We start from the raw sequence: 15,036 nt of genomic DNA on the forward strand, positions 1-15,036 counted from the left end.
GAGTATTTAGTTTCAGCCCTAAGATGGGTGGAAAGGGGGCAGGGGGGTGTTAATGTTGAATGGTTTAGCACAGTCAGAGAGCAGAGTGTGACTTCCACCAGAGCTTGGATATTGGGTTGACTTCCAATAGAGCTTCGAGAGTGGGGTGACTTCCACTAGAGCTTCGAGAGTGGGGTGACTTCCACCAGAGCTTCGAGAGTGGGGTGACTTCCACTAGAGCTTCGAGAGTGGGTTGGCATATACCAAATGCTTCGAGGATGGTCTGATTCATTCAAGCGCTATTAGCCTGGTCGAGCAGGAAGTGTTTCCCCCTCTCTCTCTTGGGACGTGTATGCCCATTATGTGGACGCCGAACCCAAAACAACTTTTTTTTCCTTTGGGATAGGAAAAAGAAATACATTTTTGAAATTATGACATCGCACAAACTCGACAAGGAAATAAAAATGAGAAATAGCAATTTAGAGTGTTTATTGAATGTTTGCTACACTGAGTGTACCAGCGAGTGTACTAGTGAGTACGGGTGAGTGTACTAGTGAGTGATTGAGGGTGAGTGTACTATTGAGTGAGTACGGGAGAGTGTACGAGTGTGAGTGTATAGGTTTACGAGTGAGTGTAAAACTAAGTGTACATTTGAGTGGACGCACGAGTGAGTGAATGAACGAGAAAGTGTAACAGGGAGTTGATGGGTAAGTTCTTGAGTGAGAGGATTGGTTGGTAAATGAATGGATGAGTAAACAGATGAGGGAATGAATAGGTGAAAGAGGATGAGTAAATGGTGATGGGTGAAGGGGGATGGGTGGGTGGGTGAGTAAGCAAGTCCTGGGATAAGTAAGTAAAATTATTATATTGTAATTGTTCTTCTCGTATTTTCCCCTCATTTTAGAGTTGATCAAAAATATAATATTCTGTAAATATATGTACTCGCCTTGAGAGGTGACTGGGCGATGAAGGCAGACGGGCCTGTAGGAGCGGCTGGCCTGCAGGAGTGAACCTCACACCAGCAGGTCAGTGTGTGGTGGCTGGCCTGCAGGAGTGAACCTCACACCAGCAGGTCAGTGTGTGGTGGCTGGCCTGCACGAGTGAACCTCACACCAGCAGGTCAGTGTGTGGTGGCTGGCCTGCACGAGTGAACCTCACACCAGCAGGTCAGTGTGTGGTGGCTGGCCTGCACGAGTGAACCTCACACCAGCAGGTCAGTGTGTGGTGGCTGGCCTGCAGGAGTGAACCTCACACCAGCAGGTCAGTGTGTGGTGGCTGGCCTGCACGAGTGAACCTCACACCAGCAGGTCAGTGTGTGGTGGCTGGCCTGCACGAGTGAACCTCACACCAGCAGGTCAGTGTGTGGTGGCTGGCCTGCACGAGTGAACCTCACACCAGCAGGTCAGTGTGTGGTGGCTGGCCTGCAGGAGTGAACCTCACACCAGCAGGTCAGTGTGTGGTGGCTGGCCTGCAGGAGTGAACCTCACACCAGCAGGTCAGTGTGTGGTGGCTGGCCTGCAGGAGTGAACCTCACACCAGCAGGTCAGTGTGTGGTGACTGGCCTGCAGGAGTGAACCTCACACCAGCAGGTCAGTGTGTGGTGGCTGGCCTGCAGGAGTGAACCTCACACCAGCAGGTCAGTGTGTGGTGGCTGGCCTGCACGAGTGAACCTCACACCAGCAGGTCAGTGTGTGGTGGCTGGCCTGCACGAGTGAACCTCACACCAGCAGGTCAGTGTGTGGTGGCTGGCCTGCACGAGTGAACCTCACACCAGCAGGTCAGTGTGTGGTGGCTGGCCTGCACGAGTGAACCTCACACCAGCAGGTCAGTGTGTGGTGGCTGGCCTGCAGGAGTGAACCTCACACAAGCAGGTCAGTGTGTGGTGGCTGGCCTGCACGAGTGAACCTCACACCAGCAGGTCAGTGTGTGGTGGCTGGCCTGCACGAGTGAACCTCACACCAGCAGGTCAGTGTGTGGTGGCTGGCCTGCAGGAGTGAACCTCACACCAGCAGGTCAGTGTGTGGTGGCTGGCCTGCAGGAGTGAACCTCACACAAGCAGGTCAGTGTGTGGTGGCTGGCCTGCACGAGTGAACCTCACACAAGCAGGTCAGTGTGTGGTAAACACGGCACCAAGGGCCTCCCCGCCCCCCTGCTACTGCAGATTCTCCTCCCATCGCCAGGAAGAACCCAGGTTCCACAACCTTCCTGGGGAAACTCGACCTTCCCGGCCAGGCGACTAACTTGTTGCATCCTCTTGCATCATGCAACAAGGTTTTTTTCCCCTCTTAGAATCTCGTTACAGCGAATTACATTCTTTTTCGTGGAACTCTCGTAAACAAATTTAGTTTTGGTACGTTGAGTTTTGGTATTCCAGTTGTGCTTGCCTAATGGTGACTTAGAGGGAGTGAGGTCTAGCTCTTAATTCCCGGTCTGCTAGCCATGTTAAACTTTTCTGGTGTTTGAATTCATCGCCATATTTGGATGGAGATGGCTTCTACGACTTGTCGTAGTTTACTTCACTTGGTGACGACCTGGACACGGTGGTACCCAGCTATTCACCTTCACTGCCACCACCTCCTCCACCATCACCATTACCACCACTACTGTCTACAGTGCCACTACACCTAACCGCCTCCTCGCTGTCTAAACCACCACTCGTCTTCCAAGCGCTTTGGTTCGACTCCTAGCCAGGGAGGATTGTCTGGGCACCAATCCACAACTATTTGCTCAAATTCACCCAGCAATAATTGAGTACCTGATAATTGACCGATTGGAGAGTCACGTTCCAAGGAAAATACTGTGCGAAAGACGCACCATGAGCACCATGAAGGGAAAGCTCCCAGCCTGATACCAGGAGTCAGGAGTCATTTGCTCCTGTACCCTCCTGCGTACGAAAAATAAAGTCCCTTACCAATCGCCCCACAACTAGGCAGACTTGCTTCACTATTATCATCAGGCACTCCGCCACCAACATGCACAAAACCTCCAACACCCGCCTCCTTGGCTGCCTCTCTACATCACTACTATCACTACCTGAGGCTAGTAAGAGGGGAAAAGTCGGATGGGAAAATCGGTAAACTTCGACTTATCCTACAAATGGCAGGGTTCGAGGAGCAATTGGTGCGTGTTGCATCCAGGGCAGGGGAAGAAACAATGGAAATTAAACATTACTGTACGCGAGGTAGGAATTAAGAAAAGTAGAGTAATCCAGATAAATATATATTATATGAAAATAAAAAAAATAGAAATGGAGGGAAGTACAATGAAAGATTTATAAGCCTGTGTATGTCTAAAGAGCAGGATGAGGCAGCAAGAAAGCTCAGACAAGTAAGGAGTCCAATAAATGTAAACGAGACAAGAGTGAAGGAGAGGGGAGCCAGGTGGACGAGGCGCCCACCCAGAGGGGCAGGCAGGAGTCACGTCGTCAACAGTCACCCACTCCACATCACAAACGGAAATAGAGCAAAAGGAACAATACCCCTTTTGCTAAACAATAACGGACTAGTAATGATGAGAAGCATGACACTTGAATGCAGATAGAATTACAAACAGTAGGGCAGAAATACAGGAAAGGGAGGCAGACATTAAAACACATTTCCGAAATAGTGGAAAGGAAATTGGCAAGTGTTACAGGAAATGCAATATTCCACGAGAATATTAATATGGAAAGATAGAATGAGCTGGGAGAAGGAGTATAGTCTTCCTGCTACAAGTATACTGGAGTTTTATTGAAGTAAAGCTATCAGAGGAAACTGGTCATCAAATGAACATATTGGAAATAGCGGGTGGCATGAATAAAGCCGTAGTAATAATTTGCAGTCCCCTACAAAACAATAAAAGACTTAGAATAGAATAACATATTTGTAACGAAATTTGGCAAAGGTAATGGAATAAAAGCCACAGTGGCAAGGGGAGCGAGGGCAACTATTTTAATTTTTTTGAATTTTAACCACAGGTAAATACTTTGGATAAACAACGACCTCTATACAGGCTATGAGACATTGAGAACAAAATTAATTAATCCAGTTTATTTATTTTTAGACCAACATATTGAAAAACAAGAGTAAGGGGAAGAGGACCCAGCACACTTGACCAAGTGTTGACCCAGAATGTGTAGGTGTTAACTTTAGGTGCTAATAACACTGTAATAGCATGCTAGTCTACAGTGTAGCTGCCTAGACCAAGAATCACATAAAGGAAAAAGAGAGCTTACAGATGTGAGGACTACAGTAAAGTGTGACACTTTCTGCATAAAGTTCAATTTGAGAGAGAACTTGGAGGAAGGCAACGAATCAAATGTTGTTGCTCAAATCAGAATTCATTGCTCAGAAATGTGCAGATTAAATAGAACATTTCATGCCAATTTAGAAGTTCGAGAACAAAGTGGACAAGAAAAGCAAAGTAAACCTGTGGTTCAACTAGCAATGCAAGGAAGCTAAGGAGAGAACCAAAATAAAATAAGAAAAGTAAAGAGAACTAGGAACAAAGAAACACCAGAAAGGCAATAAAGAGACCCAAAATGAAAACGTCCGAGTCAGGGGAAAGGCTGAAAGGCAATTATGAAACGACTTTGTAGCAGGCTCGGTAACAAAGCTGTTCTGTAACATATAAGGAAAATCGCAACACTAAGACACCAGGTTGAACAGACAAGGAACTTTCTCACAGAAAACAACAACAATTACAATGGGATCAGACAATCTTATCACGGCTATTACAAGAAGCTACAGCAGCCATGTACATCTGCTGGCTAAGAACTTTCGGCTGAACACTCGAGACTGTAAATCTTCAAGAATTACGAAAAAGTAAATGCTGTCCAAAATATTTAAAGAAAGAAACCGATGGGAGGCACAAATTTACCTACCAGTGTCACTGGCAAGTAGTCCCTGTAAAGTGCTGTAGAAAATAATCAGGTTAAGCACAGTGGAGCACCTGGAGAGACACAAACTTTATAATGAAGGGGAACACAGGTTTTGGAGGAAGAGTCTACTTGACAAACCAGATCGAGTTCGATGATAAAGTTATAACAATAAAACTAGGAATAATGAACCAGAGTATAATGTATTTTCTCAATTTTGTTTAGAAAGCATTTGATAATGTTCCTGAATAAAGGCTGATGAAGAAGATGAAGAATTGGGCTAACTTGGATTACTGGAAAAACACTGAACTGGGTAAGGGAATACCTGAAGGATTGGAAACAGTCTGAGTCAAAGTGGAGGTTTGAGCTGTTGGTATGTATCAAGTGGGGTCCCAGAAGGCTCGATCCTAGGATCACTAGTGTTTGCAATTTATGTGAATGACCTACATAACGGAATGAGCTCGTTCATATCAATGTATGCAGAAGACGCAAACTTAATGAGTGCAAAAACAGAGGAGTGCTGCAGAAAGTCACAACCTTAGCAACCTCCAGTTGTTAAGACCTTAACAACCTCCATTAGTAGGAGGCTATTAATGAGTGCTAGAATTCCACCCCAGAAAGCGTAAAGAAATTAAGATGCTAATGGGTGAAAGGATTCCAGATGGTATCACGCTATAAGAGGGAAGATAATTAAAGTGATTGGAAAGAGAAAGATTTTGGAGTGGATATAATTCTAACACTTTAGGTTACTTATAAACTGGGCAATATCAGCATCGTATGGGATGCTGTCATAAATTAGAACGTCGTTTAGAAACCAAATTAGAATCTTTCAATGTCATCTATAAATTACTAAACAATTACTGGAATATGCAGCATAGGAATGAAGAGTAAAAGTATAAAATCAAAAATGAAAAAATACAAGATTTGCAACGAAACTTGGGCCAGATCTAAGAGGGTTAAGCTATTATGATTAGTTAATTTTCTTGACTAGGCTTCACAACCCTACAAAACTGTACAGAGTGGATATGATCACAATGGGTAAAATATTGATGGGAACAAAGAGGGTGTAGACACTCGCCTGGTGTTCCGCGAGCGCATTGTCATGGGTTCATATCCTGGCTGGGGAGGATTTACTGGGAGCAAATCCTTAACTGTAGCCTTTGTTTAACTCAAGAGTAAAATGGGTACTTGGTTGTAAAAACGATTCTTTGTGGGGGGTCGTATTCCAGGGACCATAGGATTAAGGACTTGCCCGAAACGCTATGCATACTAGTGGCTGTACATGAATGTAAGAATTCTTGTGTATATATTTCTTCCAGTTTATAGAAGCTGTTCTTTTCCTCTTTATATATATATATATATATATATATATATATATATATATATATATATATATATATATATATATATATATATATATAAAGAGGAAAAGAACAGCCTCTACAAACTGGAAGAAAGTAAAACAAAATGATTGTTACGATCTGAAGGATCTCACAGTTAAAATAGTCGTAACATATTGGTTACCACCCATTTCAGACAGTAGGAATGTATTTGCAAATCATGTGATTTGCATGTTTTATGATTTATTAGGATGTATGACAGTATTGAATACAATTGTATAATGTATTCATTGTGTGTGTACGTGACCAAATACTTGTCTGTTGGCATGGACGTGTATTATACCTGTGCAGTGAGAGGGCGAGAATTCATCAGTGATTGCGTTGCCAGTTGTCGCCTCTTTTTCAGATTAAATGTTTAGTTAAGCCATTTATGTTTATTAGTTTAATTACATTATTAGAATGTATGAAACATTATGTTAGTGTGATTGTGTCTGACTGTGAGTGATAAATTGAGTCAGTAGTGTGTGTGTAATTAGACAATGTATCTGCCGTGTGGTAACTATGAGGAACCTGCCACAGACGCGCATGTAGAGAGCTTGCCACCACCACGCTAGTAGCAAATAGGAGGTTTAGGTGATAACATCTCGTGTCATTTAAGTTGTATGATTGTGTTCCTGGCCGTAATGTGTTTAATCCGTCTGGTACTCTATAATAGTGATTATACATGTATGTCCATCTATGTTTATATTGTCAATTGTGATCAATAAGCCCATCTATATAAATAAAAAGGGAAATGTTCGTTTGTTCAAAATCGTTATACTCTAAAAGTTCTTCACCGATTGCCTTGAAATTTTCACACAACGTTCCCTTCGCATTCGAGCGGGGTTTTATATACATACTATATAGATGTCACATCTGTGACAGGAAAAAAACATGTTTTTTTTATAAACTGTTTTTTGGGTGTTTTTCATGTGAGGGAAACCTTCGAAATCTCCTTCCTGATTGCTTTGAAATTTTGACACAACATTGCATTTAAATAGGCGAGTGTTTTTATATACCTACTATATACATGCCTCACCTGTGACAAGAAATAAAAAACATTATATTTTTGAAAAACAGCGTCATCTGTAGGGCATAAGAGCAACACACACTGTAATCTCCGAAAGTTTTTCACCGATTGCTTTGAAATTTTGACACAACGTTCCATTCGAATATGTGGGTGTTTTTATATACCTACTATTTAGATGCCACACCTGTGAAGGGGAAAAACATGAGTTTTTTAAAATACCTCGCCATCTGTTGCACGCAAGAACAACACACAATATACATAATATGTTACGATTCCATTTCAATGTTTCCAATTGCATTGATAAATTGAATTTTCATAGATTTTGATTATTTTTTTATTTTGATTTAATTATATTATGTGACGTTGCATTGGAATTGAGCTGTGTTGTTTACCATACCGTTCATTTCGTGGGTATAGTTTATTTGTTTCTTTTTTCATTGTTTTTCATTTCATATTTTTAACTGTTCTTATTTTTCAGTGCAATTGATGGTGAAATTGAGCTGTGTCGATTGATCTGTGTTTGAATTGAAATATTTCATTAGTATTTTTTGTTTTTGTTTTGAAAACAAGAAAATGGACAACACATTTATTTCACAGCTGCAAATGTACAACAGACGGCAATGAATCCATCGGCTACAATCTTTTAATTCTCTCTTCACATTATGTCAAAATGACGAGTTTGCAAAAAAACACTGCTGTATTCGGAAGTGCATACATATTTCATATGGAATGCCAGTAGAAAATCATTTGAACGACGCAAACGAGGAGACCAAGTTGACGGACAACCTGGCAAATGCAAATAAACTACGATAGGCACACTGTACACCGTGCATCCCAATCAATATGAAGGCTTCTTTCTTCGCATGCTGTTGGTAAATGTGCCCGGTTCAACGTCTTTCCAGCAACTGAGATTTGTCAACGGCGTAACATATGCCACTTTCCGTAGTGCATGTCAAGCTCGGAATTTATTGGAGAACGACCGACACTGGGATGTGTGCATTAATGACGCGTCCAACACGTCACATTCAAATCAAATTTGTGCATTGTTTGCAATCATATTGACCGCCTACTCTCCTTCATCTCCAACAGAGTTATGGAAGAAATATAATTCGCACATGGCTGAAGATATTATCCGTGGAATATAAAGGAAAATTCACATATGAACATGGATTTCACAGCAGAAATCTACAATGAAGAGTTGATAATGATTGAAGATTTGTGCTTAGAATTCGCGAACAAAGTTCTAAATCAATTGGGAATGCCATCACCGAATCGATCTGCTGCTGCTTCGTTCGATGAAGAATTGTGTCGTGGACAAAATTACAACATGAGTGATCTGTTGTCGTATGTGCAGTCAAATATTCCTAAGCTAACGCTTGAGCGAAAAGGCATTTACAATCAAATAATTCAAACTGTCAATAACGGGTTTGGAGAAATCTTAGATGCGCCAGGAGGAACTGTAAATCCTTCCTAATTAGATTGATTCTGGCAGTATTTCGATCCCAAAATGACATAACATTAGCTCTTGCATCGTCCAGAAAAGTGCGACAGTGTTACCAGGTGGAAGAACTACTTCGCCTTTGAAATTGCCATTGAACATGCAATTCATGGAAACTCCCACGTGCAACATTTCCAAAGCATCCGGCATGGGAAAAGTATTGCAGAAATGTAAACTTATCGTTTGGGATGAATGCACAATGGCCCACAAAAAAAATCGTTCGTGGCTCTTGATCGATCATTCAAGGTTTGTGTGGAAACATCAGACCATTTGGGAACGCATTAATATTGCTTGCAGGAGATTTCAGGCAAACATTACCTGTAATTTCTCGATACAAGTCCGTCGACACTGTTGAGAAAGCAGATGAAGCGGTTAGTTATCCAACATAATTTTTGAATTCACTTGATCTGCCAGGGATACCATCACACGTACGGCAATTGAAAATCGGCATGCCAATTATCATGTTGCGAAATATCAATCAACTAAAGCTTTGCAACGCCATGCACCTTGCAGTAAAAAATTTAATCAGCAACATCATAGAAGCAACAATCTTGACAGGACCTTTCAGAGGTGAAAATGTCCTCATTCCTCGTATTCTTATGATTCCAACAGATATGCCATTTCAATTTAAGAGATTGTAATTTCCAATTCGATTGGCGTTTGCAATCACCATCAACAAAGCTCAGGGCCAATCTTTAGAATTGTGCAGTTTATATCTAGACACGGAATGCTTCTCATAGAGACAATTATATGTTGCGTGTTCTAGAGTCGGCAAACCAGACAATCTCTATATCTCCACAGACAATGGAACAACAAAACATATTGTATACCCACAAGTATTGTGAAATTAAACATATCTGAAATGTGCACTTTCTCTTTTCTTTCTTTTCCATTTAACCAGACCGAGCCACAGAAACGCATGGCGGGTACAGCTAGTCTTGAAATAATTTGTTATATTTTAAGTTTATTATAATTATAAGTTTAACATTTGTTCTTCTTTTTGTATCCTCCCTGAATACTCGTACTGGTGCCTGCTTCAGTACCTAACAGGGTTTTGGGGGCTCATACTCTTGGACACAAGAACGTGATAGGCCGAGGTATTAGTTATTCCTGTGTCAGGCACGAGCCAAAATCTAACCAGGAAGTGTAACAACGATGAAAGTGGAAAATGGAAATACAAATCAGTTGAAAAAATGTAAAAAAATAATCATACCCTGTATGGTGAATAACAAGTGAAGTGCAATGAAAGAAGTTGTGGAAGCCATCTCCTACAACTTTAAGACCCGATTCGACAAAGAATTTCAACATCAACATAAGTTAACTATAACGCACCATGTACAACAAGGCTGGCGAACCATAGAGAGCTACACCTCACCCCTACGGTATATAGGTAAGTACTGATAAGTACCACCGACGGGAGACATCTCCCGTCACGCAGGGTGCAGTCGCACCTCCACAGATCTCCAGTATCATCTATTGATACTGGAAATGGCTCAAAAGGGCCACCACTTATGGGCTATTCATGCCCAAGCCACCTTTTGGGTGGCTTAATCTTCTCTCTCTCTCTCTCTAAGTACCACCACCACCACCACCTTTATAGATAATAAAGCTGGGTTTCATTATAAGGGAGGTGATATTATTTACGTTCTCGTCGTATAATGATTGACATGAAACAGAGTTCATATCTACGAGAAGTGGATGAAGAAATTTGTTCTTCCATGCTAATTGTAAGGGAATGGGAACTGAAACTCAAATATAATAATATTTAATTAAGAAAATCAAAATACTAGAAGGACCACCTACTTTTGAGAAGAGGGAAAACAATAAAGGAATTATAAGACTGACACTGAAATACCAGTGCCTATGGATAATAAGTTATTTGGAAATTATTTTGAAGAGCTTGAAAGGACTTTGATAATAATCAATTGAGAGTTAAAATCCTCACACTTCAACATTGGGGTATTACTAGAAATTAATATATATCTAGGATAATTACTGATGCTAATTCGTCACCAGTTTGTTAATTACATCATTAAAGATTACAGAATCAGAAATCAAATGAAGATTCAAATATAATTATAATATAGTAAGATAATCAAGCCTATGAAATATTAGTATATCATAGAAAATTATGTGTGTGAAAATTGGAACACACTATGCAATAAATGTATTAAATTTATGTAGTTTCTCTTGAAATATTATATGTATAAAAAGGCAGAATATATACATCAGAAATAATATTAGAATTAATCATAGCAACTCTATTATCTATGAAATAACGAAAGGAGGGTTTAGCTGTAAGAAGACTTCAATAAACCCATTTCACAATTCGAATAGTCATAGACGTGATCACATTACACAAGTAGTGGCTGAAACACTGACAGGGGAAATCGCATGTAGGGGAAGAATTTCTCTGCCCGTCCTCACCAACATGCTGCAATCACAGAAATTTTATAGAAATTGACTTGGCTAGATATTTATTCCACTATTCACTGAGAAATCAGGAACAACATGAAAAGAAACTAATGTGGGTTTTGTGGTCGGTAGATGACACAACGGTGAGCAACCTACAGTAATAATTTATGATAAAGTGCACTCTATATAAAAAATACTTAACGTAGGCCTGTTGAAACATTTACGCTCGCCAATATCACGTCTGTTAATCCCTGACGTTCACTGCTGTTGAAGGTCAAATTTCAGGACGTAATTGAATTCTCAGACGTGAGAATTAACAGTATTATTTGCACTGTACGACCACGTGTTCTATCTGCAATGGCTGCCACTTGCAAATCTGCGTGTGCTCGTGGCCGAGTCATGTGGCAGAAAGACGCCTTACTCTCTCCTTCCTGCTCGAACACGCCTGCGCAGAGACGCTCATAACGATCTCGAGCTTAAACTAATTTGATTTACTAGTAATTATTTAGGGAAATAAGGAAGTACGATTTAAACTAACGTCACGAATAAATATATTCAATCATAACACCTCCTCTCGCAAGGCAATTGATTTAATTAACACTGCACAAATTAAATGTGAAGGGTCGACGTGTATTTGATTTACATCGCAGTAATATTTACTGTAATAATTAATTTGGTCAAATAGTCGAGTTCAGTACACATAAGGATGCAAAACTATTATTTATTTCATTGTGATCAGTATTTTGAAAGAAAGGACAATTAACTAAACTCTATAAATTTCCAAGAAACGTGAAAGATTTCATGCTTAAGCCTGCTATCGACGCTCGGCGTCATGAGGGCTGGTAAACTTCTGGCAAAAAACGCCTTACTTATAGAAACACCAACGATACTAATTCTATGTGTTAGTGTTATTAGTAAATGTAATATTAGGAGTTAAGGGAAAATAAACTGTTGGTTATTTCCAACACTAATCGGTGATAACAGAATGTACTGTTATCTGGTGACCTTCAGCTAATGACATGATATTATTTGATCACTGGTTAACACAGTATCAGTTAATAATTCTTAGGAAAGAATACTGATATGAAGTGAGAATAGAACTTAATTCTCTGAAATGAAGATGTTATCTTTCCCTTAGCTATGTTGTTTGATGCTATCTCGCCATGAAGTAGGAAAGATTTGGCAAAATAATTATACAGAAAAGAAAAGAATAAATATAGTTAATCTTCAAGTTAGTATTATCAGTAAATTGCTATTGTTAGTACAAGGATGCTTTATGCAAGTACTAAAAATGATGAATAAGTGTTGGATATTTCCAACATAAGTCTCGGGTCGTAGTTCAATGTTTAGTACTGGCGTACCTGTCTCTTTACCCTGAAATTAATTTTATGGATTAGTAGGTTAGTATGCACATAACGGATGTCCCGAATCTGTAAAACAGATATGACTCTAAGTCTTCTAAGGAAATTTGAATTAAATTTTGAAAATGTAAAATTATTAAGTCAACTAATAAGTCAGTAAGTTAGAGTCGCTTAAGCCAGCGACTCTAGGTGATCGTGTGCTCTATTGGGCAGTATCACTGTCCTCTGAAACTTGGAGTGAAGGTACCTATGTAGAACGTTCATGTTCAGCAAATTCTAGAGGTACTAACTTCTCTAGAGTTTTTAAGGTAGTAGTGCCTCGACACTTAGTCTTAACCATTCTTAATACACCTTGGCAATCAGGATGAACATTAACAATTTTGCCTATAGGCCAATCTGACCTGGCTCCATCACTGTCAACTAGGACTACATCACCTGGTTTTAGTTGAACTGTATTATATTCGCTTGTTGCTCCATAATGATACTCTCTTAGAGTAGTGAGATATTCACGAGTCCATACTTCATTCCATTTTGCTATCACTCTCGAAAGATGTTCGTAACTTTCCACTAAGTCACTTCCTCTAACACATGAAGGGTCAGTTGGATCCTCGTCTGCTAGAGATATTAGAGTACTCAGAAGACCACCATGAATCAGATAAGAGGGATTCTCTCTGGGAGAAGTCATCTGAAAGATGCGTCAATGGTATGTTGTTGACTCGTGCCTCAATTTCTGTGACAAGGGTTTGCAACTCGGTAAGGCTAATTTTCTGTCTTAGTAGAACTTTTCTTAAGCATTTCTTAACAGTGCCTACCATGTGCTCATAAAAGCCGCCTTGCCACGGTACTCGTGGAGGTATAAATTTCCAGTGGCACTGTCTCTGCTTGAGCACTGGACGCACCTCCGGATGGTTCCATATTTCTCGTAAGCATGATTCTGCCACAAAATTAGATCCATTATCAGAGATCATCAGTTTGGGGCAGCATCTGCGTGCAGCAAACCTACGAAAGGCTTAGAGGAAAGCTTCTGCACTCATGTCAGAAGTTACTATTAAGTGTACGCCTCGTGTAGTTGCACACGTGAAGAGGCAAATGTAGGCTATCACTGGAATTTTATCTGGAGTGCCAGTTAAAATAAGTGCTCCTGTGTAATCGACACTTGTGGTCTCGAACGGACAAATGTGGACAACTCATTCTTTTGGAAGTGGTGGAGGTCCTGGGCAAGAACACACTCGAGCATCATACCTCCTGCAGATCACACAAGATTTAATAAGAGATTTGACAGTTTGGCGACCTTGGGCAAGCCAGAATTTCTGTCTAAAATCAGTGAGAATACCTAGTACTCCACCATGTAATGTACCATGTTCATGATGATGTAAAACTATGAGTTTAGTTATGATTTGGTGACGAGGTAGAAGCATAGGATTCTTAGTTTCTAAGTTAATTTCTGCATGAAGCAGACGTTCTCCACACCTTAGTATGTTGTAATTGTCGGAATCAAACCAAATGTCCGGAGACTTAGTTAATTTATCTGGAAGATGTTCATATTCTCTCCCATAAGTCTCCATTTGAGCTTGCTTGACCCAGTATATGAGGGGACTAGGAAATTGATATTTAATTCCTAATTCATTAAGGAAGTCAGATACAACTTGAGCACCTCCTGGCAACTTACCCAAGCTAGAATAATAATGAGAATTAATAGCTAAAACTCGAGGGTGCTCCGGATCTACAGTGGGGGGCAGTGATATTGGTCACGATGACTTGTGCCTTTTGTTTAGGCCACTGATCACTGATCAACCATTGGGGTACAGTAAACCACATCTCGGTTTTAACTAATTGTTTTAGGGTTAGACCTTTTGATAAATAGTCAGCTGGATTGTCCTTGGTGGGGACATGTCTCAGTTTATAATTAGCTGACAGTTCTCGTATTTCACTATTACTGGTGTAGGGAGTTTTGTTATTGTTGTTTCTTACCGATTGTAAGATTGCCTCATTGTCTGACCACTCTACTATCTCACCAAAGTCAATATTATTGAGTGTCTTGATCTGCATATTATTGAGCGGGACCAAACAGCCAGAGCTCAAATCCCACAAGCACAACTAGGTGAGTACAACAACCATCTCTACCACCACCAAAACCACTACCCACCTCTATCACAACCACTATCATCGCCATCACCACCACAACCACTTCCACCGCCATCACCACCACAACCACTACCACCGCCATCACCACCACGACCACCGCCATCACCACCACAACCACTACCAACGCCATCACCACCACGACCACGGCCATCACCACCACAACCACTACTACCGCAATCACCACCACAATCACTACCACCACAACCACTACTACCGTCATCACCACCACAACCACCAACATGACCACCACAACTACCAACATCACCACCACAACCATTACCATCACCACCACAACCACTACCATCACCACCACAACCACTACCATCACCACCACAACCACTACTACCGTCATCACCACCACAACCACCAACATA

The 15,036-nt window shown here is 40.9% G+C and overlaps 1 protein-coding gene across 1 annotated transcript in view; it reads right to left on the reverse strand.

The window, feature by feature from the left end:
• The window catches only part of LOC138369616 (uncharacterized PE-PGRS family protein PE_PGRS46-like), an 81,633-nt gene that overhangs the window by 51,226 nt on the left and 15,371 nt on the right, over window positions 1-15,036 (reverse strand). The window contains exons 2-3 of the mRNA XM_069333040.1: window positions 13,747-14,191; window positions 13,330-13,451 (exon numbers count right to left, since the gene is read on the reverse strand). Coding sequence (XP_069189141.1) covers window positions 13,330-13,451; window positions 13,747-14,191 — 567 coding nt within the window. The remainder of the gene's footprint in view (window positions 1-13,329; window positions 13,452-13,746; window positions 14,192-15,036) is intronic.

This window comes from Procambarus clarkii, chromosome 29 (assembly GCF_040958095.1).
Source record: "Procambarus clarkii isolate CNS0578487 chromosome 29, FALCON_Pclarkii_2.0, whole genome shotgun sequence".
Lineage (NCBI taxonomy): Eukaryota > Metazoa > Arthropoda > Malacostraca > Decapoda > Cambaridae > Procambarus > Procambarus clarkii.